At 36.7% G+C, this 27,428-nt stretch overlaps 1 protein-coding gene across 11 annotated transcripts in view; it reads right to left on the bottom strand.

Annotated features, from left to right (window-relative positions):
- Nucleotides 1-27,428, bottom strand: part of LOC127848097 (uncharacterized) — a 211,175-nt gene that overhangs the window by 17,829 nt on the left and 165,918 nt on the right. For 6 of the 11 annotated variants that reach the window (XM_052380404.1, XM_052380396.1, XM_052380395.1 and 3 more), the window contains exons 2-7: nucleotides 24,899-25,887; nucleotides 23,680-24,098; nucleotides 23,009-23,074; nucleotides 7,933-8,159; nucleotides 6,098-6,992; nucleotides 45-5,522 (exon numbers count right to left, since the gene is read on the bottom strand). In XM_052380404.1, coding sequence (XP_052236364.1) covers nucleotides 23,689-24,098; nucleotides 24,899-25,715 — 1,227 coding nt within the window. In that variant the 5' untranslated portion in view covers nucleotides 25,716-25,887 and the 3' untranslated portion in view covers nucleotides 45-5,522; nucleotides 6,098-6,992; nucleotides 7,933-8,159; nucleotides 23,009-23,074; nucleotides 23,680-23,688. The remainder of the gene's footprint in view (nucleotides 1-44; nucleotides 5,523-6,097; nucleotides 6,993-7,932; nucleotides 8,160-23,008; nucleotides 23,075-23,679; nucleotides 24,099-24,898; nucleotides 25,888-27,428) is intronic. The other 5 variants (XM_052380398.1, XM_052380401.1, XM_052380402.1 and 2 more) reach the window with 4 other exon arrangements.

Raw genomic sequence — 27,428 nt, forward strand, 5'->3', positions numbered from 1 at the left:
TCATCCCTGATTAGCCTGTGTGTCATGGACACATCCATACATACCACTCATACACAGGAAGTGACCCCATGCGTTCAGGCCTGGCTTAAGTGAGAGAGTCTGTTGTTCAGCTGGGCACCAATCTGTGATTGTACGGGGTCCTGTATGAAACAGCTAAAAAGTACAGGAATTTTATAATTTTTTAATTGACCTCTACACACATAAAAATGCATTTTAGTCATAGTAGTGTGGTTATTAAATTAACCTTTTCCTGGCCTTACTGAGTACATATACTTATGCCAGTAACAGACAATTGCCGTACTAGAATCAGAGAGAGAATGACCTTAGAAATTATTTCATGACCATTCAATTATTAAATTAACAAGTTATGTGGCTGACTCAATCCAAAAGCACAATATGGCTTTTTTTCCAAAATACTTAGAACAACATTTTCTAATCCTTATAAATATTACTGGAAAATGCTTAATCAGCTCAAAAAGTGTAATTGCTGTCTAGTCAAACAATAATTTGTAACCATTGTTACATAGAATATCCCCCAATGCCACAAGTCTATGTAGCAGAGGTTATAGAATTTCTAAGTTTTGTAATTTTTAGAGTATTATGATACCACTGGGGGCTGACGAGGTCAAAGCGTAGTCCGTTTCGCTACGACGTCGGGTATATGTTTTACTACGAAAACATGGTGTAAATACACTTCTTAATCAGGCGAGTTCCATATTTTCTGGTGTTTATGGATTAGAGAACGGAACATCCAGTAATGGTAGGTACTTATTTTCAATAACAAACTAATAACAAATGCGCGTAGTTGCAACCTTTAAGTTTATTTTGAGCTAAAATCGAAATATTTTGATTTGAAGCAATGCATAAGGTGGTTATTCTGTTAAAATAGCCAATTACGGTAACTTAAATTAAATAAAACTACATTTTACTTCGATTCAGTGTACATTACACATTTTAAAGTACAAAACAGGTTACGAACATATATTTTAATTATGCAAATTCTTTGTTTCGAAGGAAATTACAAGTCGTTTTATGTAAAGGTTTCGCACAGAGTATGTAATGGTTGCGCAACGAAGTACAAATATAATGTATACGTTGCTCAACGAAGTTTCTGTATCCATTTCTGGACATATCACATGCAGTTTTCAGTTACTGCAGACTGCCATTTCCCAGTGCAAAAGATGCCGTGCTTCACTGTGCGCATGAACATCCAAACGAAAAGGTTGAACCCGGTGAAAGCCTGCAGAGTCCCGGCAGAGCCCCGGTATACCGTCACTACGCCGGCACTCACCGGGGTTATACCGGCATCAGACCCCGGCAGAGCTGCGGCAACGCCCCGGTTTAACCGGGGACAACCGGGGCTCCACCGGGAAAGTATTCAAATGTTTAATACCTCCGGGATGAACCAGGAGTTACCGGGAAGGACCGGCAATAACCGGCTTGGCACTGGAAACAACCGGGACTGCATCGGGAACAACCGGGACGGTACCGTCAGAGCACCGGTTTACTTATGTAACGTAGCTATAAAGGGACTCTGCCGGCATTCACCGGGGCGTTGCCGGAGCTCTGCCGGGGTGGTTTTGGGCCCCGGTGGAGCTAAGGTGCCGTCCCGGTTGTTCCCGGTACAGTCCCGGTTGTTCCAGGTGCCACGCAGGTCGTTGCCGGTCCTACCCGGTGACTCCCGGTTCATCCCGGAGGTATTAAACATTTTAATACTTTCCCGGTGGAGCACCGGTTGTCCCCGGTCGTCCACGGTTTATCCCGGTGGAGCACCGGTTCATCCCGGTAGGGCCCCGGTTCATCCCGGTAGATGCATGATCACGCACTGGGGCTCCGCCGGCATCATAGTGAGACTGGGCCTTAACCGCATTGTAACACGAAGTAAATTTACCGGCCGTCATGTACGCAGTTAACAATAACCTGTGACAGAAACCCACTGCCACAACTTTACAACAATATATTGATTATGCAATTGCGGATTTGTGCCATTGGGGTCCTACTTTCCACACCTTACGGCTGTTACAGGTGTGGATTTTACAGGTACAATCATGTATACGAACATGAAATTCACCTCAAAATTAGTTGACGATTACCGATTTTCAAGAAAATCGCTTTGATATATACAATGTAAAAATCAAAATCCGTATGAGATAAATAATGATCGAAGTTGGAACATTGGATTTACTTTGACATAAGCAGAGTTTCGAGATAAGCGAGTTGGGAATAACGAGAATCGAATGTCATTTGATAAAGAGTACCGTATGCTGAAAACCTATCGTCGGTCTCTATCAAAATGAACGTATAAGGGATTGTCAAAAGGTGAAGATGCGTCATTTTTATTGAGACCGACGACATTAGGTTCTCGACTCTCAACTGTCATCTTATATATGGATTTTCGATTTTAATCGTTTCCTTTGGCCTAGTCGTGAATGTAATTATATCATAATAATGTGCATTACCATGTCGACTGTGCGCTTCGGATCATGTTGTGCCGTTGTTACTACCTCTGTCTCAAAGGAAACATCCAGCCACTCCATGACTCTGTATTAATTTTTTTCGGCGTAAGCTGTATTAAGCCAGCTTTTCACCCTGACTTGACCTTTGTAAGTGTCCAATAATACTCAAATAAAATTTCCCGCGGCTAGGTACGAATGAATACACTTCATTTATTCCATTGGCTGATTTGAGTATAACACCAGAACATTGGAAACATATCCGCGTCTTTGTAACACTGTTTTACTGCATGAAACAATTTTATCTCTAATGAAAAGGCTCAATAGATAGAACAGTTTTACAATCAATTTTCCAAATAAATACAGTTTGTGCGTTCACCTTTTATTTTCAGAGAATTACCAGCGCAAAAGCGGCCATTTGTGAAAGTCAGAGTTTATATACAGTTCATCACCGGAGTTCGCAAAAGGGGTTGCGATCATTGTGTTACAACGGTCTTACTGACAATAACGTAGTGACTGTAATGCATTGCATTCAATCCGCAAGGTATCAAGGTCAGTTTGCGGTCAGTTGCAGAAATCTTTATATAAACGCCGTCTCGTAAACTTTGTGCACTTGAAGTCTGTTTTGATCAGAAAGATACTAAATAAAGATATTCGGCGATATTATTGTGGTATGTCAATCATCGATTTTTAATATGGTTTCAACATTTGCATGATAAGGACCAATTTTGATAAAATTAATTAGAAATATTTATCCATTTAGACCAGTTTATTAAGCATGAGCACAATAATTCACTATACTATAATTATTCAATTAAATAAGATTCGAGTATTGCCGGCTGACCTATATGCACTCGTTTATTTTCATGTTTCTTGTGTTTTTCTATTCTGTAAATATAGATATCTGAGTAATAATATCACATAAAGCAAAATAAGCCACGAAATCTGGCGCAACACCCCGTAATTGATTTGCTTATGATGTAGCTAAGAACTGCGCAGATAAAAGGCATCCGCTACTTTTTATCTCATGGAGATAACTTTTGATCGTTCATAAACATCGACCACAATCAACGCCGTATATCTTTTTTAAAGATATTTCTTGTTTCTTCTTTATTTTGCCTTTGAGAGATAACCAATACGTCTTCTGTGAGAAACGCATGCACGCTAAAGCGTTGTCGTAGCGAGGCATATACGTATGCTGTCAGAGACATGATCATGCCTTATAATAATATGTAGCCTTTATTTCTGATAACTGGGTCACCCTACAAATTTCTAAACACCCCAGTGGCTTAACAATACATAGATCAATATGGAAATTGTAAAATTGTGTCAATTAAACACAGTTGTAAACCTTAATTGCATTTTTTAAAAGTGAAACTTGACTTCGGTTTGATAAATCAGCGGTCTATTTCATGTTTAACCGCATAAACCAGACACATCTTGGATTATAATTTGATGTAACAGACCTATGAAATGACATTGTGCTTAAATTCAGAGTTTTGTTATTACAAAATCATAATCTTACATGTTTTAAACACAATTTTCGACTTATCCGTTCTCGATGTCATGTGTATTTAAACAATGTTTTCGTAGTAAAACATATACTCGACGTCGTAGCGAAACGGACTACGCTTTGACCTCGTCAGCCCCCAGTGGATACAAAATGTACATGCACAACCTCGTATGAGATTAAACAATACCTGAAAGTTTGAATGCTTAACGTTGAATTTTAAGTGAACGCCCACAGACATATGAAAAGACAGACAGACGTCTGTCCAAGACAGACAGACGTCTGTCCAAGGTGATTCCTATATACCCCAATTAGCCGGGGGAAATAATTAATACATATTCACTTCATATTCTCAATCCAGGGGCATATTTGTAAACTGAAAACCTGGACAGGTGATTAATTTCAATTTATGTAAAAATATATTAAATTTTGTTACCAAATAATAAATGAAATGCAGATTAATTTTTTTTAAATGTTGACTGCATTTCAATAATTGTTTAATTTAAATAAAACATCAGTATTTTGTATAATTTATGCAAGGAGTTAATATACAAGTGAAAACAAACAAAAAAGTATGAAAATATGCCCTTACCCCCTATGATTAAAACTGATATCAAATCAACTCTAATATGCATTTTATTAACTCAGTTTGAACAGTCAAAAACCGCAAAATTCCTGATTGGTAATAAGAACTTTTCTCCAAAAAGGTCAGAAAAAAGCTGATGTAATGTGAACTAAATGTGCAACTCTAAACTCTTTAAAAACTGGGCTAAATGCATAAGTGTAAAGAGTTGTTCCAGATTTGCATGTACAGTCTGCACAAGCTAATCAGCCACGACACTTTCAGCTTTTATGGAATTCTTTGTTTTAAGGTACATTCGGAAAGTGTGGTCACAAATTAGCTTGGGCAGACTTAACACGCTTTCGTGGGTAAAACACTTAAGGCACATGCATTAAGCCCTGTTTTCCCAGAGTGCAGCTGAAATACTTCCTGTTTTTGTTGCTGCTGCTGCTGCGACAGGGCCATAGACAGAGGTTGTGTGAGTCTTGAAAATCATCAGCCACGACACTTTCCGCTTTTATGGAATTTTTCATTTAAAGGCTTATTCGGAAAGTGTGGTCACTGATAAGAGCCGGCAGACTTAACACCTTTATCTGGGACAACACTTTAAACACATGCATTAAGCCCTGTTTTCCCAGAGTGCTGCTGCGATAGGGCCATAGACAGAGATTGTGTGAGTTTTGACGCCAAAGTCACCGCCCTGAACAGGGAATGTAGGCCAACACTGCTCCTCAGGCACAATATTAGAGAGCACATATGGAGGTCAGTCACTTTAACAGACGAGTCACTCAGCGTCTGCTCTATCTGTGGATCAGATTGTTTCACCTCGAGCGACTCATCGGGACAGGAGTGGAACTCACCAAGGCTCAGCTATTGGAAGTGCTGATGTAGCCGCCTTGCGAGATGTTCATAAGTGACGTGCTGAATTTCTTAAGCGAGTTTTAGTATATGTGCGAAATGATTCAACGGTGTTCGTCTTGTTGGCTTATAATTTTATCTGAAAAGGAAATGGAACGTTAACCATAAAAAGTGTTTTTAGTGACAAATAAATAAGCCTTGAATATGAATACTGCTACACCTTTCTTAACATCTACAATGTGTTTTTTCCGCAAATTAGCACTCACAATAGCATTGTAATAATGAATAACATGCACACACTTATTAAATTAAAATGTTTGGGGCTTAAAACAGCAAGGAATACATGGAAAAGTACAGAATGTAGCAAGGTGTCATAATTATATATATATATTTTTTGAAAACGGCATAAACTTCAGAAATTTAAATGTGAGACTATGCCACTTTAAATGTCACTGTGACACAATACAACTGTTTCTTAACAAATACTTAAAAAATTTATAATTAGTGCTATTAATATTAATTTCACTTATGACAATGTAAAACTTAAACGTTTTGGAACCTATTAAATATAAATAATTTTTTTCAGGCAAATCTTTAATTGGGAACTTAAGACAGTAATTATGGGAAAAATATGGAATAGACTTTTTGATATTAGGAATGGTGCTGAATTTTTGCCCCAACTTTTACAAAGTAAATAACACTGTAAGGTCTCACCTGAAGCTTAAGAAGCAGAGATGACCTTCGAGCCTCGCTGATAACGCTAAATGCTGATTTTGCGTTCTAACTAACGTTGGGTTGAGAGTCGAAGAGCAAACTGGATGACACATCAAAACTGCTGTCATTTTTCAACGCCTTCTTTATCGTCGAATCAATGTGAGGCTGTTTGGTCTTGAAGTGGTTAGTAACACACTCTGATGGGTTCACCTTTAGCACCTTGTTGCAGATGGAATTCCCACCTGAGGCATGCCCCAGGGATGTACCATGCTTGACTCTTCACAACGAAGTTGGTACTGCCTTTCTTTGTTAGCAACTGCGTCAAAAATAAATGCATTCTCTTTGGACAGTTTGGACACCTGAGAGGACAAACCTGGACTGTCCCTTAAGTTTAGACCATCCAGGAGTATCCCCGGTGGAAAGCTTACGCTTCTGACTTAAACTCTTCAAACATTCCCGTGATTTTCTCCTGTTCCTTGCTGCAGGTCTGTTTGTCCCAAAAAGAATGGAATGAGTTATCCAGCTTTGTATTTTTTCGTAATATTCAATTTAATGTCAAACAGCGAGAGCTGACTGTTAGTGTTACCATAACTGCTGCAATAACTTCTTATGTCTGTAACACTTCTACCACCTCCGGCACTTGAGTCTATCAAACCAATCAGGGCTCAAGTGCAGACTCAACACGGACATTGCGCTTGTTGAGAAAAATGTGCAAACACTCTTATGTGCTCAGAAATTGCTATGGGATGGAATTGTTAAACAATGCTGACTCTTTGATGCCGGAGGTCAAATGGGAGGAGCTAGGGGTCAGGGGAGGGGTCGTGCTGGACTGGGGCTCCAGCGGGCCCGACTTGTGTCGTTGCCGTACCAACTCTATATCAAGGCTGGTGCTCTTCTGAAAACATGGGTAATATGAACTAGTAAAACAGGTTAATATTACAATCTATAACAAAATATGCCTCTTGATAGGATGTGAAGGATTTCAGCGGCAAAACTTCAGTCTCATGAGTTTTGAATCTGGAATTTCACTGGTTCCTTGTCCGAAATAGCATGACATTTGATTCAGTCAAACCATTTGGTACTCAAACATCTAAATTGTTGGTCAATACTATATTAACCTGTCAATTCATAATTTATATTTTTAACTTGCAGATTGCAGATGTAATTTTAAAAACCAATATGCATCTCATTAATATTATAAGGTGTTTTCCCAGATTAGCAAGTCCACATGATCAGGGAGGACAATGTCCGACTAGACTGGATTTTCATACAGAGGAGACTTCCTTTCAAAGAAAGATAACTTTAAAGAGGAAAGTTTTGTCCCTGATTATCCTGAGCGGACTGCACAGGCTAATCTGGGACAACAATTTAAGCACATGTGTTTAGCCCTATTTTCTCAGAGCGCGGCTTATTTAGCTTTTTAGCCACTTCTTTCCTGCATAACAATAAAAATATCAGGGAACATCAACTTGTTAAAACTCTAATATGTTTAAATGGTACTCGTTCTATTAAGAACTTTTCTTTTATAATGCCCTCACTGATGTTTTACTGTACATTTATGTTTCAATAAATTGGAGGTAAAAAGTTAACATTAATGTCTTCCCAAAGTTAAAAAAACACAAACAAAATTTTACCATGCCAGATACTTGAATGTTAAAATCTGATTAAATTCACAAAAGAAAAACATTCAAAAGGAAATTAATATGTAACGAAAGTTGAAGACAAAATTAGACCGCAACTAAAGAGAAACAACTCACTGCTGATGCAAATCTTCAGTTACTTCCTTTGTTATTGTAGGCTAAATAAATAAAAAGCAACTTAAGGAAACAACTCACTGCTGGTGCAAATCTTCAGTTTTCTCCCTTTTTATTGTCCGTTAAATTAATTAAACAGCAATTAAAGGGGAACACCTCACTGCAGGTGCAGATCTTCACTTCTCTCCCTTGTTAGTGTCGGCTAAAATGCAATCCCCAGACATGGAAAGGCCGCGTACCCCGACATCACTGGACTTTGATACGGTCGAGCCTTTCACCAGACAGTTGTATTCTTTGCTTAGCAGTAGCTGTAACATTGAGCAAACCAATATGGAATATGGAAGCCCAGTTAGCCTTTTGAACTAGCACGTTAGTAATACACCAGCAATATTTATTCCCAATTGCTAAAAGTACCCGAACCACACCAATTGGGAATAATAAGCGTGATAATACCAGACAATAGGACAATTTGCAGTGTGAAATAATCTTCAAATTGGGAATTATGGGTCTTTTTAATTTCATAGAACTTAATTTCACAAATCCATCAACATATTCTTTTACATGTGTTTTTAGTGAAATGTTCAATTTCAGTGCTCATTTTATTAGTCCAATAGCATATAAGAAGGTGCCTTTTACGTGTACTTTAAAAAGAGGAAAACACATGACTGTTAACATACACCTGGGAGTAAAATTCTTAGTAAAAGGCCACTTACAATGTAAATGAACAACTACCAGCTAACACAACTAGTTTGCCAGTACTGTGAAGATGCCCAAAACTCCACATTTTCTCAGTAACTAATCCCATGGCACCGGTTTTTCCAAGTTATTTGCAAACATGAATTTGGTTTGATATGTTCAGTTGAGGAAAAATAAATGTTTCAGTTTAAAAATAACCAAACTCCCACAAACACAAATCAAATCACAGGGCTTGTTTTGTCTCATCCTTGTGAAGGGGCTGTGGCCCCATCAGTATGTAAAAAAATGAGTCGCAAACTTTTCAAAATTGTGAACAAATGAGTCACAAACGGTTCAAAATTGTCGAAAAATGAGCCGCAAACTTTTCAAAATTTCGCAAACTTTTTACAATTGTGAAAATTTTAGTCACAAACTTTTTTAAATTGTGAACATTTGAGTTGCCAAATTCTCAAATTTGTAAAAAACAGCCATTACGTAAGAAAGAAAAAAAGCTCTTAATGATCATGTCCCTTCCAGACAGGAAACTATTAAAATAACACGCTGACTGACACAAAAAATTGGGTCCCCATCAATCAAAAAATTACTTTTACTAGCTTGACTACCCATTTACAGTAAGTAATAAATATCATACATTCCTAATATAAGTATCGTTAAACAATTATTTTTAATTTGCATGTACATCATTGTCTCATATTTGTTCTCATCAGAATTTATAAATACCCCTCTACAACAGATTTGAAGCAGACTTAACTTAAGCCCTGTTCTGGCAAAACTGGGCTTAAAGCATGTGTATAGTGTTGTCCCAAATTAGCCCGTGCAGTCCTCACAGGCTTACCTGAGACGACGCTTTCCATCAAGACTTGATTTTTGTTTACAAGAAATCCCTTTAAATGAAAATTTCCTAAAAGCGTAAACTATCATACTTGGATAAGTCTGTGTGCACACTGCATAGGCTTATCTGTGGATTGCACTTGCAGGATTAGTCTGTGTGCACACTGCACAGGCTTACCTGTGGATTGCACTAACAATGCATTAAGCCCCATTTTCCAAAAACAATGCTCACATTATATCACCTTGTACAACTCTGTAACAGATTGTAGACTGTCTTGCTCTGAGAAAACAGGGCTAAATAAATGTTGCCCTAAGTGTCTCCCTAGATTAGCATGTGCAGCCACACAGGCTTATCATGGAATTTCTGCATATATTGAATTTTGATTAAGAAAAAACTTGCCTGTGCCTTCCCCAGGAATTTTTTCAGGCGCCCCGGGGCCGATCGGGGGTGGGTTCGGGGTGTCCCCTCCCAACGTTTTTTTTTTTATTTAACGTGTCAATTCACGTTCTGGGGTGCGTTATAACTCAAAGAAAAACAGCGTCAAAAGACGTCATTTGGTGCGCTATGACTCTTCGAAAAAATCTCCCAGTCATTTAAAAATATATTTTTCTATATTGTTTAATTGTTTTAAAACTTTTCCGCACAGATAGTAAAATCCCGACTCGAATGATTCCCCAATACATCCGTTTCAACCTGACTCTATTACTGTATACTTACTATTTTTCAAGTTTCTATTTATTACCCGATAATCCCGTTTATTCCGTTTTTACCAATCTCTTTCTGGTAAATATTTACGATAAAAGCTTTCAGTTATTTCTTTAACACAAACCTTGCCATTTTTTAAGTGACTATTTATAGATGATTTGATGAAATATTGCCTCTGAATATGCGTCAATCCCCTGACCTGTTGTGGGCTTGTTAAAACGCTCAATACACGCCATTTGTATGCAATAGACGCGACGTTGTACATGCTGCATAATTTTCGCGCTCTTTTTAATTGAGAAAAAGATTCGACACAAAATAAATTTGCACTGCTAATTTGAAGCAAAAATATTTAACCTTGGGGTAACATTTACATTCGGAAGTGTGTTTCGGATTAAAAACGCGTTAACATCGACTTACGGGAATGGGTTTCGGATTACAAATTTAATCAGTCCCATTTGAGATTTCAACAAATATTAACCGTTGCGTTATAAATTCAACGATAACTTGTTTAAACACTTTACGAGTCGAATAAATGTTTTGACGGAATTATGCATGAAATTCACGTTGTCCACGAGGATAACGGCCGGTTGCCATCATCAGTCTTCTAACTATCGATTATCGGACGAAACATTTGCAAGTGTGCGTAATTAATTCAACGAAAATTTGTTAAAGCGCATTACGTGTCGAATAAATGTCAGAAAAACGAGGTGAATCAGTTCTATAAATGGACATGTTGAAATATACATGTACTGGAATTAAATAAATTGTTATCACATAATTGTAACCGGGAGTCATTTGCACAACTTACTCGCTATAATAATTAATTGTTTACCACTTGCAATTAATTTCTCGTATTAATTATGAGTCATAACCCAGATGTACATTGTCCAAGGTAATCATGGAACTTAGGCTGGAAATCCTTGGTATAACATGGAATTCCATGGAAATCCCTGGAATTTGAAACAGTTTCCAGGGTTTTCCAGGGTTTTGTTCTAGAAATGTCCATGAAACGTGGACTTTTTTTCCAAGCATTTTCCAGCCTTGGATGGAAAAGCATGGAAAAGGAATGGAAAACGCTGGATTTAGGCTGGATAACCATGGACAATATTTCCAGATAGCATGGAAAGTGGAACATAGAATTTTTTAAGCATGGAAAAGACTCTAACATTTTCAGCTGACCCTGGAAAAAACTTAGACTTTATAAGAGGAGAAAATAACTTATAAAAATGCAACACATTTTATTCAAAGTAAATCAGAGTTCAACAATTTACACAACATATGAATAAAACATAAAACAATGTGCATAGTTTGGGCAGAAATAGTAGTAGTTATAGTAGTAGTAGTAGTAGTAGTAGTAGTGGTAGAAGTAGTAATGCTGAGGCTGGCAGTAGAATATGTTGTAGGAGTAGAAGTAAAAGTGGTTGTTGTATAAGTTGTATAAGCAGTTAAACTACTTATAATTATACTATTGGTGCAAATTTAAATGACAGTAGCAGTAGTAGCAGTTATTATTGTGTTGTTGTTTTAGCATTTACAGGAATAGTAGCAGTAACGGTAGCAATAGTAGTATAAATAATAATAACAATACTAGTAGCAGCAGTAGTAGTAGTAGTTAAGGAAGTAGCATTAGCAGCAGCAGCAGTAGTAGTAGTAGAAGTAGTAGTAGTAGAAGTAGTAGTAGTAGAAGTAGCAGCAGCAGCAGTAGTAGCAGTAGCAGCATCAGTAGCAGTAATAGTAGCAGTAGTAGTAGCAATAGTAGTTGAAGTACTAGTAGTAGTAGTAGTAGTAGTAGTAGTAGTAGTAGTAGTAGTAGTAGTAGTAGTAGTAGTAGTAGTGGTAGTAGTAGTAGTAGTAGTAGTAACAGCAGCAGCAGCAGCAGTAGTAGCAGTAGTAGTCGCTGCAGCAGGAGTTGTAGTAGTAGTAGCAGCAGCAGCAGCAGTAGCAGTAGTAGTAGTAGCAGCAGCAGCAGCAGCAGGAGTAGTAGCAGCCACAGCAGTAGTAGTAGAAGTAGTAGTAGTAGTAGTATAAGTAGAAGTAGCAGTAGTAGTAGTAGTAGTAGTAGTAGTAGTAGTAGTAGTAGTAGTAGTAGTAGTAGTAGTTGTTGTTGTTGTTGTGGCTGTTGTAATTGTAGTAGTAGTTTTGCAGAAGTAGTAGTAGTAGTAGTAGTACTAGTAGTAGAAGTAATAGTAGTAACTTTCAAAGCAATGTCTACAAGTTTAAATTCTTTAACCCTGTTCAAGGTGTATACACACTCAATATTTAACTACAATCCAGGTTTGCAATTAACAAACTATCTGATAAACCTGTGTGTGAGTCAGATATGTCTGCTGCTAATCTATTGGTTATAAAATATCACAGCCTTTTCTGATTGGCTGAGTTCAAATACAGAAAGTTTACCTGTTAGATTGAAATTCTGGCGTATTGCAGAAAATAATTATGCAGGTTAAACTTGTTGTTAAAATGAAGTTAATGTAATGTTCACAAACAGTAGAGTTAATGAGTTTTTCCATTAACAAGAATTTCTTAAAATTAAAATGTATGGATATCATTTGGAAAGTGACATGAAATGTTGTTAAAAAGTGATGCATACAAGTGTTTGAGAAGTCTGTCTAGGAATAGAACAACAACTGAAGGTTTGTGCTTTTCATTATTACTAAATATTCCTTTAAATTTATTCTTCTTATGTCATCATTGTAGACCTTTTTTATGTGACATTTTAGGTAAAAGTATGGCAAATATAGAAGTTTAAAAGCAGCTGTCACACACATTTTCACTAAGTGCAGTTTGCAGCTTGATAAAGGAAGTCCTATGTGGAGATATTAATAAGCTTGAATGTAGTATCGGAAGTTTATAACGGATGGCTAGGGAGCTGAGGCTAAGGGAGTTATGTGCTGTGCATGATGAGAACTCAATGCTCATTAATGCTGTTAATGTTTATAAATAAATTAATTAAACCAATAGCATTGTTTTTTAGGTTTCACTGTGCATTTTCATACCAATAGAATTACACATCATTCTAATTATAGCAATAATAAATTTGTACTAATCATACCTACAAATTTTGTTATGCTATGCTTTGTGATGTATTAGCTTCATTGTAAGTTATTATTTAAAGACCATTTTACTAAATATTTAAAACAATACTTGAATTATTTTCTATATACATTTTCATTATGTGCTTTAACTGTAGCTGACCAGTTGATGGAAGATACTGCAGAGTTTGGCAGGGAAATAACCCAAGACAGCAAAGCAGCTCTTTTGGCGCATTTACCAAGAGGACTAACATGGCCATAAATTCATGGTAAATATTGTTATGCCCCGGGCTCATATAAGTAATTAAGTGTTAACCACCTGAAAGTATTTTGTCTTTTTGGTATCCAATATTTTGGTCTAGTTTCAATTACAGGTTATTTTAATATGAATTAGCAAATTAGCATAACTTTCATATAGCAATATCTGAATATAAAATTCCTATATATGTTTGAGTTTCCAGATACATGCTAGTGTACCCCGTTTTGGGGCATTTAAGAAAACAACAATATAAATTTCAAAATAAAAGAGAGTCATATAAAAATATAAGTTAAATCACCAATTTATTCACTTGAAAGTCTCAGTTTTCCTGTGTGGTTGCCTGTTTGCAAGTAGATTAAAGCCCGCTTGCAAACTTTAAGAGAATAAATTTCAGTAAATGGAAAAGAAATAATTGCTAACTACTTAGGATCGTAAATGTTCGCTCAAATACAAAAAAGCCAGATGTACCAAATTGAGCAGTGATATGAAATATCTGAAATAGATTAAAATATGAATGAGCATTGAAGTATAGATATTCAATCATATGATTGCTGCACATTTACTTTTACAGATAAATGTAAAAAACTTATGACTTTCTTGTAATATTGTTTGCTTTGTTTTTCTTTCAGAGATCATGCAGGAGCCGTACAGTGTAACAGCAGTACAAGTTCTATAAAAGATCCACGACCTACTGAAGCCTAGCTAATTAACAAAAAAGTTTTTAAAAACTGTAATTTTATCCCACCTGGGTACTTATAATTTACTAAGCTGCCTTCACAAGTTTTAGACTTGCAATTATATTTTAAACTGTCACTTGGAAAGTAATACATGTACATGCATTATGTTCTGAATTTCTTTGAACAATAAAATTATATAAAAGTATTTTAATGAAATTCAGCACCTAAATTGCATTAAAGTGAAAGTAGCTGAGAAAAATAGTATCCTTGTGCTCATGGGCAGCTACATATATTGTGACAAACATGAAGTAGCTAAAATAACTTTAATTTTTCATTTTGTTTCTTGTATATCGTTTGTACAGGGTTCGTGAATTGTTACTGTATATTACTTGACTTGCTTGTATTTTGTTACTTTGAATACATGTTGTTAAGGTTGCATTATACTTTTTAACTTTTAAAGTAGCGCCTGTTCTGTTATGTAAGGGCCTGATTTATGATAATGGACCTACAGTACAGCCAAAGCGGAACAAACGTATTTCGCGATCCGCGGCGGCAAGGCGAAACGAGTAGATGCCGCGTCAGTCGTTGAAGCCGCGTCAGTATGCGGCGGCAAGTCGCATTTCGCCGCGAAACTTCGCATCTGTCCGCCGAGGCATGCCGCGGTCCGCGACATGATGCCGAGTCGATGCGATCATAAAATATTTTTTTTTAAATTATAAGTTACATGTAGTTAACAAATTTTGAAAGAACAATTATAATAATAATTAAAGTCATAATAAATTTATTGTGCGCGGATTGTATTAGCATATACATGTAAGCATAGTTAATGTGTCCAATTATTAAGTTTGTTTCCCGCCCGTAGCGTATGTATTTCACACATAAACAAGGTCACGTAATTATGTTTTCGCACATACAAGTGGTCAAGGCTCCAGCATATGGTGGATTTATAAATTAATGCATGTTGATTCCGCTATTATATTTTAGCTGAGAAAATTAGCAGTTTGAAGCCACATCAATAATCAAGACGGTGACGACGTATTTGTAGTTTTGTAAATTATCAGCTTATTACAACTATTGTTTGAATATGCGTATATAAACACGTTTTATTTTGTTCATATTATACAGTTTATATCGCTACTAATTACCCGATAATCCCGTATATTCCAGTTTTAAAGCAAATGCTGGTAAATATTTACGATACACAAACATTCTCGATATTTCCTTAAGTATCAAATACATTTGGGCATTTGTTACTATTTATAGAGATGATGAAATAACGTCTAATCGGGGCGTTTTTTTTCTCCACTGAACACGCGATTTACGCCTGACGTGATGTTCATGTATTTATACAACACAAAATACATCCAAACTTTCCAAACGACGTTCTACATGTCTGCATAATTTTCGCGCGCTTTTTATGAAACAAAGGATATTTTAGCACTGTTTATTTGACGCTAGAATTTGCCAAAGGACGCGTTAGCATTAAAATTCTGAAGTGTGTTTCGGATTACAAATATAATAATGATAATCGAACGAAACATAAACAGTTGCGCGTAATTAATTCTACGCTACACATACATGTATGTACATGTAGGTGGATATCTTTTCACTCGATCCGCCGCGTACGTATGCGGCGGATTTACTCCGCGAAAGCACGCAGGTTAATACAGACTCGGCGTCGTTGCGCGGATCGATGCCGAGTGCCACGGCGATACGCCGCGTGAACACACGATTCGGCCGCCGCGGACTAATAATCTGGCCGTGGCGTAGCCGCGGATTATGTTTGTGCCGCTTTGGCTGTACTGTAGAGGCTTTGTAAGCATGTATTAAACAACACTTTTTTGATCTGAATAATTTGTTAAATAAATGTAACACAATTTGTAATCTGATGTTATATTTTGATGAATTGTGAACAAAATAATGCATCGAAGAAACTAAGGCATTATGTTGATTTTTTGTTTTGTTTTAATCTAACCTTAAATTATGATTTATTTAAGCTGTGAGTATTGTATTCATTTAATACATGAATATTGTTTTTAGACCAGAAATTTCTTTTTCTATTCAGTGACCATGGTAAACGCTGGACAATTTTCCATGTTATACCAGGCATCCATGGAATATTAAACAAAGAAAAACCCTGGAACATTTTCCAGGGTTTTCCAGCCAGCATGGAAAAAATACCGTCCGAATACTCCATGTAATCTGGAAAACCCTGGAAAAAAATCCATGGTTTTCCAGATTACATGGAGTATTCGGACGGTATTTATTCCATGCTGGCTGGAAAACCCTGGAAATTGTTCCATGGTAATTATTCCAGGGAGCCTGGAAAACCATGGAAACTATTCGAGGCTATTTTCACATACCATGGACAATTTTCCACCCTTTTTTTTAAATATTGACGCTGGAAAAGGCTGGAAACTTAGTCCAAATACTCCAGCCTCATATTTTCCATGGATTTCCATGGAAAACCCTGGACAAAGTACACCCGGGTTAAGGTAACACTTGTTTACAGTAAAAAGGTGTGATGATGATGCCCGAAACCGTCTTTAATGTTCTGTACTGTACTAATTACCAGTTTTATATTACTCAAATGGTACAACTTCTTGCTAATCAAGCTGCGATAAACTCTTACTTCATGCCCGACGTCAATCAAAAATAATGGTCGATAGTTAATCCCGCCCTCATAAGCATTCGCGTAACCGATTGGATGATGAACTTCACAGTTTGACGACTGGAAAGTTACAAGATACATCATTGTCAGCATTTAAATGACTGTGTAATGTGGCTAAAATAATCGACACGCGCGTCATGCTATTCTCTTATCAGTGGATTATCCATTACCCCATGTGGTGTTTATGGCGATTACTTGTGAAAGTAGGTACCGAGTGCTTTTTTAAAAGAGGGAATATTGATACACTGATAGGGAAACCTTGATTTTTTTGGACAATCTACACTTTCTTTTACTGAAGAATACACTGATCGGAAAATTTCAGGCGCCCCGGGGACTCTGATTTCGAAATTCAAGCGCCCCGGTAAGGGGCGCTTAAATGGCCTGGGGAAGACCCTGACTTCATTTAAATTAAAAACTCCATAAAAGGGGAATGTGTTGTCTGTGCGAACTGCACAGGCTAATCTGGGACAACACTTTACACACATGCATTAAGTCCTGTTTTCCCATAACATGCATCCTTACCTTGTTGCCATTGCATGCATGGAAACTAACTCTAAAGCTTTTCTTACACTGTTCTGGGAATGAGGCCGGGGTCCTTCTTATTGAGAACAAATACATTCCATGGAATCATACTTATAAGCTTTATTAAATATCTCACAACTTTATAAAAACTCAAGGCCTTATGAGGATGACAGAAATTCTCGGGGTGTTGTGTAACTGAGGTTCCTGTATGATAAGTTGGAAAGCATCGAGCTGAAGAAGAGTTTTTGATCCTCAAGTAAAACAAGTCCTGCTATAACATGATATACACACTAAAAGACGCCATTTTATGTTTTGTTAAATCATATCATTCTTGTCAATTTCATCTTTAACATTCTTAATACACAGGTTACACTGTAAACCATTATTATTTGAGGTACATTATTTTTGTTGATTTTAAGGGTTGACTGATCCACAAATTTATCACACACAGAAAAATAACCGACACAAATTCATCATTTATTTTTCTGAACTGAAAAATCCACAAAATAAACTAATGTGTCCATAAAAGTCTTTTTGACCACGAAATTTGGGATGAATATATATATGAGTTTACACTATACAAACAAGTAAAGAGGATATTTTATCTTAAGTAAATTCATACTTTTCTTTTCCACCTCATCTTTTTTGCATTCTTAATACATAGGGAATACATAAGCAGGTCTTTTCCTGGCATATTTATGGGTGTGTGAAACGGACCCATACACAAAGCGTTTTTCTTTCTTTAACAAGGGCTGTTTGTAAAACATGCATGCCCCCAATATGGGCTGTCAGTTGTAGTGGCAGCCATGGTGTTAATACGTTTTTTGTCACTGTGAGCTTGACCTTTGACCTAGTGACCTGAAAATCAATAGGGGTCATCTGCCAGTCAAGATCAATGTATCTATGAAGTTTGATGATCCTAGGCCTATGAGTATTCTTGAGACATCATTCGGAAACAATTTTACTGTGTCAAGTCACCGTGACCTTGACCTTTGACCTAGTGACCTAAAAATCAGTAGGGGTCATCTGCAAGTCATGATCAATGTACCTATGAAGTTTCATGATCCTAGGAGTAAGCAGTCTTGAGTTATCATCCGGAAACCATTTAACTGTGTCCGAGTCACGGTGACCTTGACCTTTAACCTAGTGACCTGAAAGTCAATAGGGGTCATCTGTGAGTCATGATCAATGTACCTATGAAGTTTCATGATCCTAGGCATAAGCGTTCTTGAGTTATCATTTGGAAACCATTTTACTGTTTCGGGTCACCGTGACCTTGACCTTTGACCTAGTGACCTAAAATAAATAGGGGTCATCTGCAAGTCATGATCTATGAACCTATGAAGTTTCCTGATCCTAGGCGTAAGTGATCTTGAGTTATCATCCAGAAACCATATTACTGTTTAGGGTCACTGTGACCTTGACCTTTGACCTAGTGACCTGAAAATCAATAGGGGTAATCTGAGAGTCATGAACAATGTACCTATACAGTTTCATGATCCTAGGTCAAAGCGTTCTTGACAGTGCTCCAGCTAGCAATAAATAGAGGGGCGCTGCGCCCCTCTAAAATTTGCACACTTAAAAAGCGCCCCTCTATTTTTTTGTCAAATACCCTTTTGATCTCTAAATTCCTGCTTTCAGGCCGTATAAATTGCCAGAAACATCGACATGAATACAAAGATAACACCCTTACATGACTGCCTGTGGTGTAATAAGTCAACACATTGTGAACAAACAAGCCCCAAGGGCATGGTTTGTTATCAGATCACTAATTTGCCTTTTGTTGCAGACAATAGTAACATGCTGTGAAAGATCATCCCTGAGGTCACGCTTTTGGTTAGGCACAATCACACTGAATGAAATCAAACTCAGCACTATCGATTTTTTTAAACTTCTGAATTCTTTGGCTATAATTTTTTGTTTGCAAAATAGTGATTTTTAATTCAAAATACCTATTAACATTTGAAAATATACATCTTTTTTTAATGCAAATACGCGATTATTTTTAAGTCCGAAATTACGGAATGGAAACATATTTGTGTTTGGATTTTATTTCTGAACTTTAAAACACTGTCTGTCCTCAATCATGATGAATTTTAACATGAATAGGGGCAGACAATTGTTACTTCAACAAATAAAGAACTTGTTTGGAAGGAGGATTTATCACTCTGCAAGTAAAATGTAATGTTGATATTGTCATATATTTTCGCGACCAAACAAAACTGTCAACGTTGTTAACATTAGTTAAAATAACGTGTTGTGAAATAAATATATCCTATTATAGTTCTGGCTACCATAACTTTAAATGTCGCTTGTTATGATTTTTGACTGGCGCTACTTTATAGTTATGGACCAACCCCATTAGGAAAGTCAACCAGAAATTCCCGAAAAGTTGACAGTTAACAAAGACCGGTCCAAAACAGCTTTTAAATGCAGTTGTTGGCCCAAATCAACCACTTGATTGGAAAGATTGACATTTTTCACATTTAACTGATATATTCTTTTACAAAATACTATCTTAAACATTTAAAATGTATCTATTCTGCTCTTACATATTGAGAAAAACAGCGATGTGACTGACTTTCTTGAAATGCGAATCTCCCGAGATTTCACGGTCAAATTACGTTATTTCTTATTTTAGTAACAAACCATGTGCTCAAGTGTTTTCAAATTCAGAATGACATTTCCCGGTATTTTAATTATTCTGGCTTTTTTTGTAAACAAATTGTAGTGTCAATACAAAGTAAAAGTAAATATTATATAAAACTACCTGATTCACACTGAAATCAGTCTTATAATCCACCAGACGTAAGTTGTTAAGCAAAAATAATATATTTCAGAAAACGAAAGTAATGTTTACAATTTCAGCATAAAATGTCAAGGTCGATCCGAAAGTATCCAAATAAAAACTCGTCACGTGACAAAGCGACAATGGCGTCAAAATTGTTAATTTCAGACTGATGAGAGTTATTTTCATCTATTGTAAGATGCATTTGAAACATTTGAACCTTAAAATATTCCTCGATGCAGTAATTTATATTCATTCACCAATATATGTAGAAATGTATCCAAGAAAATGAGCTTTCTTTGATTAATAGCGTGACATAAATATGTTACGACTCTGGTTGACTTTCAATACGGGGTTAGCTTCAGCGTACAGGTCTGTCAATACTATATAAACTGTACGCTGAAGTTTCTTTAGCTAATCCTATTATTAACAATAACAATGTTTCATTTTAATCTCCAGACTGGATGCTACTTCATGGTGACATTGATCATTGTTTAGACTTTAAATTTGTCAATATAGATTTTTGTTTTAATTAATATTATTATTGTGGATAAACATTGGCTCAAAGTTATTTAAAGCAACGAATTTAAGAAGTGACAGTCACAACGTTTTTTTGACCCAGTGAAACCCTTGATTTTATTTCATGTTTTTTACATTTCATTTTCTTTTAAAAGGCCACTGATGCTGAAACTGGAACCTGAAAGATTAACATGCAGTTCAATGATGTAGTTCTTCTTGAATGCTCTGAGCTTTTATTAGTAAATACTCACAGCTCAGAGCCAGGACCCTGAGGGTCAATAGCTGGGAGTTGGATTATTGCAACTATTAAATGATGACTCATGATGAAAAAACATCAAAATTAACCCCCCCCCCCCCACAAACACACACACACCGGAAAGAAATATGATATCTACATATCTCTAATGCGTGTAGTCGGATGCTAGCCCAAGTCGGTTTGGAAATTGGCTACTAAGTTGTTTTCCTTCGCCCCAATGTAGATAGTAATATATTTATTGTAATTTCATTACACAAAATGAGGAACAGCATACAATTGGTGTTCAGTAATCCAATGCACTAGTGTTTACAATTAATAAGTATATAGTATAAACAAAGTATATACTTAAGTATATTTTTAACCAAATGCCCTATTTTCCAAAATTACTCGTGAAATGTGCCCTTTTTGGGGAAGCTCCCCTCTATTTAGAAAAGCTGGCTGGAGCACTGTCTTGAGTAATCATCTGGAAACCATTTTACTATTTCGGATCACTGTGACCTTGACCTTTGACCTGGTGACCTCAAAATCAATAGGGGCATTGGCCAGTCATGATCAATGTACCTATGAAGTTTCATGATCCTAGGCGTAAGCGTTCTTGAGTTATCATCTGGAAACCATTTTTCTATTTCGGGTCACCGTGACCTTGACCTTTGACCTAGTGACCTCAAAATCAATAGGGGTCATCTGCGAGTCATGATCAATGTACCGATGAAGTTTCATGATCCTAGGCCTAAGCATTCTTGAGTTATCATCCGGAAACCATCTGGTGGACAGACATACAGACATACGGACGGACGGACCGACATGAGCAAACCAATATACCCCCTCTTCTTAGAATGGGGGCATAAAAAGAGAATTAGGCATTCGATCTCCAAGTTTGGATTAAAAGCGTTCATAATGGTGACACCACATGTCTGCACATGTGTAAATACAGTTATTAAGACAAGGGCTGTTTGTAAAACATGCATGCCCCTCATATGGGCTGTCAGTTGTAGTGGCAGCCATTGTGTGAATATGTTTTTTGTCACTGTGACCTTGACCTTTGACCTAGTGACCTGAAAATCTGTAGTGGTCATCTGCCAGTCATGATCAATATACCTCTAAAGTTTCATGATCCTAGGCCTAATTATTCTTGAGATAACAATAGGAAACCATTTTACTGTTTCAAGTCACTGTGACCATGACCTTTGACCTAGTGACCTGAAAATTTATAGGAGTCATCTGCCTGTCATGATCAATGTACCTATGAAATTTCAAGATCCTGGGCGTAAGCATTCTTAAGTTATCATCCGGAAACAATTTTACTATTTCGAGTCACTGTGACCTTGACCTTTGACCTAGTGACCTGAAAATCAATAGGGGTTATCTGCCAGTCATGATCAATATCCCTTGAAGTTTCATGATCCTAGGCCTAATTGTTCTTGAGTTAACATCAGGAAACCATTTTACTGTTTTCGAGTCACTGTGACCTTGACCTTTCACCTAGTGACCTGAAATTTAAAGGAGTCATCTGCCAGTCATGATCAATGTACCTATGAAGTTTCATAACCTTAGGCGTAAGCATGCTTGAGTGATCATCTGGAAACCATTTTACTATTTTGAGTCACTGTTACCTTGACCTTTGACCTAGTGACCTGAAAGTCAATAGGGGTCATCTGCCAGTCATAATCATTGTTCCTATGAAGTTTCATGATCTTAGGCGTAAGCATTCTTGAGTTATCATCCGGAAATCATTTTACCATTTTGAGTCACTGTGACCTTGACCTTTGACCTAGTATCCTGAAAATCAATAGGGGGTCATCTGCCAGTCATGATCAATATACCTATGAAGTTTCATGATCCTAGACCTTACCGTTCTTTAGTTATCATCAGGACACTATCTGGTGGACGGACAGAAGGACCGACAGACTGACAGGCCGACATGTGCAAAACAATATACCCCCTCTTCTTCAAAAGGGGGGCATAATAAGTGCCTTATGATTAATATGTCTCAATTATATTTCAATAAGATCTAAAAAAAAAGTATATTACTAGCATAATATGATTTTATTCTTTTAATTTTAAGTATTAGAAATAGTTATATTAAATTTGTTTTTCTGAAATCAATGGACTTTTCGCACGAAAAAAATAAAAATCCCAAAATTGCATTTTTTCCCAAATTGGCCATGAAAAGGCCTGATAATTAAAACGTCTTTGTTACCTTCTGTGTATTCAGGTCATCCTTGTCCACCACATCCTCAGCATCCTTGTCCTGACTCAGCAGCGACTGTAGCAGCAAAATAGCTTGATGTATTTCTTGTATGTATATTTAGGACTCACACAAATTTATATAAATGTAATGAAAATCAATAACAAATGTTCAACAGAATATGGCAAATTTATAAATCTCACATCAAGTGTTACCTTTCTGTAAACATTGCGTAAAATATCAATATATGCTCCTCCAAAGATTACTTAAACAATATTTTATTTAAAAAATATTCATCCATATACATTTCTTACATGGCATGGTGTTTATAGAAATGAAAGTCTAAAAATAGCCTCAGTTGCTATGTACATGTGCATCTATGTACAAATATAAAAATTTTAGTTAAAATGCTTTGTTTTTTCATGCACAGTTTACAAGAACTAAATGTTAGGACCAAAATGACACAAATGTTAAGACAACATAACATAATATGCATTACATCTTATGTTCCAACAAAAACCCTCACATTGTGTAATTAGATAACAATATGTTCACATAAATCATTTGTATCTTTAACTACACACTTAATGTTGTATTGTAACATCACACACTACTATGTTCGTATGCTAAACAACACAAAGTCATTGAAATTCTAATCACTAAATACAACAACTAATACATACATGTACACACTATTCCACTCTGAACACCAGGATGTAGTCCCCATATTGTCCCACAATGATGGATGATGTGGTGCTGCTGTAGTAGACTGACCATGGCCTACCCACTCCATCCTCCTCAGTAGCCAGCGTAGCCAGCTTACTCTCTCCCTCCCGGCCCACCTGTAGTACAGTGTTGGACCAGCGTCCACAGACCAGCACCTGGCCTGCAGCGGTCACATGTAGACCAGATGGGTAACATAGTGCTGGGTCTGTGTATGTAGCCAGGAGTGTGCCATCCCTGGCCAGGGTGAGAAGCTTGTTCTGCCTGTAGTTAGTTATGTACAGGAGTGTGCCATCCCTGGCCAGGGTGAGAAGCTTGGGCTTGCTGTCGCTGGTGATGTACAGCCTGTCTCCTGTGGGACTCACAGCACACTTCCTTACTGCAAAACAGAGTAACATCAAGATATTGAATTACTGTAAATGATAAATAATCTTATTAAACATACTGCAGTGATATTGTATTACGCATATGTTGCTATAAAGAGGCCTTTACACATCTCAAATATATGCATACATTTCAATGATTAAATAGTTAAGTGTGACATTAAACTTCAGTAGCAGAGCTATTGTGTTAACGTTTGACATGTTGAAATGCGACTGGTGAGTTAGATATGAATTGAAGCAAAACAATTACACAGATGAAAACAATTACACAAACTGAAACAATTGCACACTTCATTCAACAGGTAAAAATATTGTACATGTACAATCATTTAACAACCACAAAATTAAGACAGGGTCAGAAAGTGTCTCTTTCCCAGGAACTCAGTTTCTATTTATAGACATGCCATGTAGTGACAGTCAAAATACTTCATTACTCATATTTATAAATCAATAATTCTGAATCTTCTTTTGGCTACAATGTACTGTAGCATTCAAAGGGCACATATGAATTATATAACAAATATTTTATAATAAATCAGCGGGTTTTCCGCTATTACATCTGAATTTTATTTTATTATCATCTCACAAGTATATAACTTTAACTTATAAGATTTTTTTTCAAAATAATAAGATAATGGCCTAAAGGGTCAATATTTGTTGATTAAAAAAATAAATACCAATTCGGTTCATTTAGTGGATAACAAATCCCAAATTTGTCATTGTATGGATTTAAAATAAAACAATTTGACTAGACATAATACAAATGTTATCAGGATGAATTCACCATGATTCTTACCTGTATAACCAGATGACCTATCTTCATAGAGTCTGCAGAGCTGTTTGCCATATAATGTGTACTTGAACAGAGCAGTACCAGAGCAGATAAACAGTTCACCCTCGTGGTGGTCAATACCTCTACATCCATGTTGTAACTCAAGCTTCCTACCAAGAGTGAGCTGACTCTGGGTGACTGTTATAAACTGGACATTATGTGTGTTGCTAGCATTCTTACCCAGAGCCACCGCAATCTCACTGGGTGTGATCTGACACATGTCCTCTACATCTTCAGTCACATCACAGTGACTCACCACCTGGTACTGCTGGTTCAGCAGCTTGCAACTGTTATTATTCCAGTCTGCGATCAGCACCTGCCCATCAGTCAGAACATATATGCCTGTGATACTACAATAATATTTATCACTTGGTATTCTCACATTGTGCTTAGAATTACTCTGGACATTAAACACCTTGCCTGACTTTCCCAGCAGAGTCAGTGCCTGCTGTATTATATGCTTACATTTTATGCTGGCTATAAGGCAGAGCTGCTTATGATCTCCAATTTTCTGAACAATTTCATGGAATTGTGACAAGTCATTGTGAAGACTGGTGCATTTATGAATAGAACTTGTAACTGACCCTTTTATGCTTATAACTTCATCTTTCATCTCGTTAAGTTCCTTCGTAGTAATATTATCAAATTCATTCACGATAGAGAGAACACTCCTACACATCTCTTCTTTTAAATATTGCTCATTTCCGCCTGATATACCCACAGAATTATTATCATATTCATCTATATAAGTATTTAAATTGCCACGCATTTGCTCTATCATAACTGCACTATGTTCCTTTTATGTTCTCTGCAATAACTGAATGCTGGCCTTCTGACTGAATTGCAGGGTTTTAATTTCCCCCAGGACAGTTTCCAGCTCCACTGACAGCCCCTCTAAGCCTGTGGGCTGCGAGTTGGTCAGCTCCGAAATCTGGGTCACTTTACTGCACTGGCTGAAATAAACAATTAATACATTTACATACTAAGGAATAGTAAGTGATATTATGTAATGCTTCAAACAAGAATAAAGTGTTAAATAAAAACATACATGGACAATAAATAAACGCTTCTTGGGCTTAATATGGGGGTATATAGATTTGCACTTATCCATCCATCTGCGTGACTTTTTTGTCGTATATAACTCAACATGTATTCCTGCAACTTTATAAGTACAGTAACCAGGCATGTGAGCTAATGCTCACCTCTATATTTTGTTTCTGTTGTTTTCATCATAATTGTAGTAGTGTCTCCTATTTAGACAAAAATGACATTTTAAAATATGTGTAGAGTGTAAAATAAACAAGGGCTGTTTGTGAAACATGCATGTCCCCCATATGGGCTGTCAGTTGTAGTGGCAGCCATTGAGTGAATACGTTTTCTGTCACTGTGACCTTGACCTTTGACCTAGTGACCTAAAAATCAATAGGGTCATCTGCGAGTCATGATCAATGTACCTATGAAGTTTCATGATCCTAGGCGTAAGCGTTCTTGAGTTAACATCCGGAAACCATTTTTCTAAGTTGAGTCACCGTGACCTTGACCTTTGACCTAGTGACCTGAAAATCAATAGGGGTCATCTGCAAGTCATGATCAATGTGCCTATGAAGTTTCATGATAATAGGCATAAGTGTTCTTGAGTTATCATCCAGAAACCATTTTACTATTTCGGGTCAACGTGACCTCGACCTTTGACCTTGTGACCTCAAATCAAGTCATCTGCGAGTCAGGATCAATGTACCTATGAAGTTCCATGATCCTAGGCCTAAGCGATCTTGAGTTATCATCCGGAAACCATCTGGTGGACGGACAGACGGACATATGGACAGACCGACATGTGCAAAACAATATACTCCCTCTTCTTCGAAGGGGGGCATAATAGTATTGCTACTAGAGGACTAACACTTTACATAAATATTTATCATTGTGTAATTTAACCCACATGCATAGTTTGGTATGTCTTTTTTCAACATACCCAGAGTTATGGCCCCTGTTTAGCAAAGAAATCACATTTAAAATTGTGTTGTGAGTAACTCAAAGAAAACAGCTGAAAAAGGGATTAACTATTCTTAAAGTATTACCCACCATGTGAAATTATGCACCTTGATATTTTTTTTAAGTTTTTTTTTTACATAAGAAGAGTTATGTGACAGTCCCTTTAACCAAATGATATTTTTTCAATTGTGAGAATCGTTACTCAAATAGAGGGATACTTCTACAGTAACATATTAATCGTCAGGTTAACGTGTGCAACTCCATGTTTGTTCATTATTTTAAGACATTTGTGCAGTTGTGGGACAAATTGGATTGTAGAGGTCTCCATGTACTCAAAACAATGTTCTAGTTGTTTATACTGTTTTCAATTTTAATATTGTAAACCTTGACCACACTATCAATAATAACAAATGCAAGAAAAGAGGCATGACTTTTAGTTTATGTATATTCCCACACATTTTTAAATAAGCCATCGATGAAAGTCAATATATTGTTCACAACC

This window comes from Dreissena polymorpha, chromosome 10, assembly GCF_020536995.1.
Source record: "Dreissena polymorpha isolate Duluth1 chromosome 10, UMN_Dpol_1.0, whole genome shotgun sequence".
Lineage (NCBI taxonomy): Eukaryota > Metazoa > Mollusca > Bivalvia > Myida > Dreissenidae > Dreissena > Dreissena polymorpha.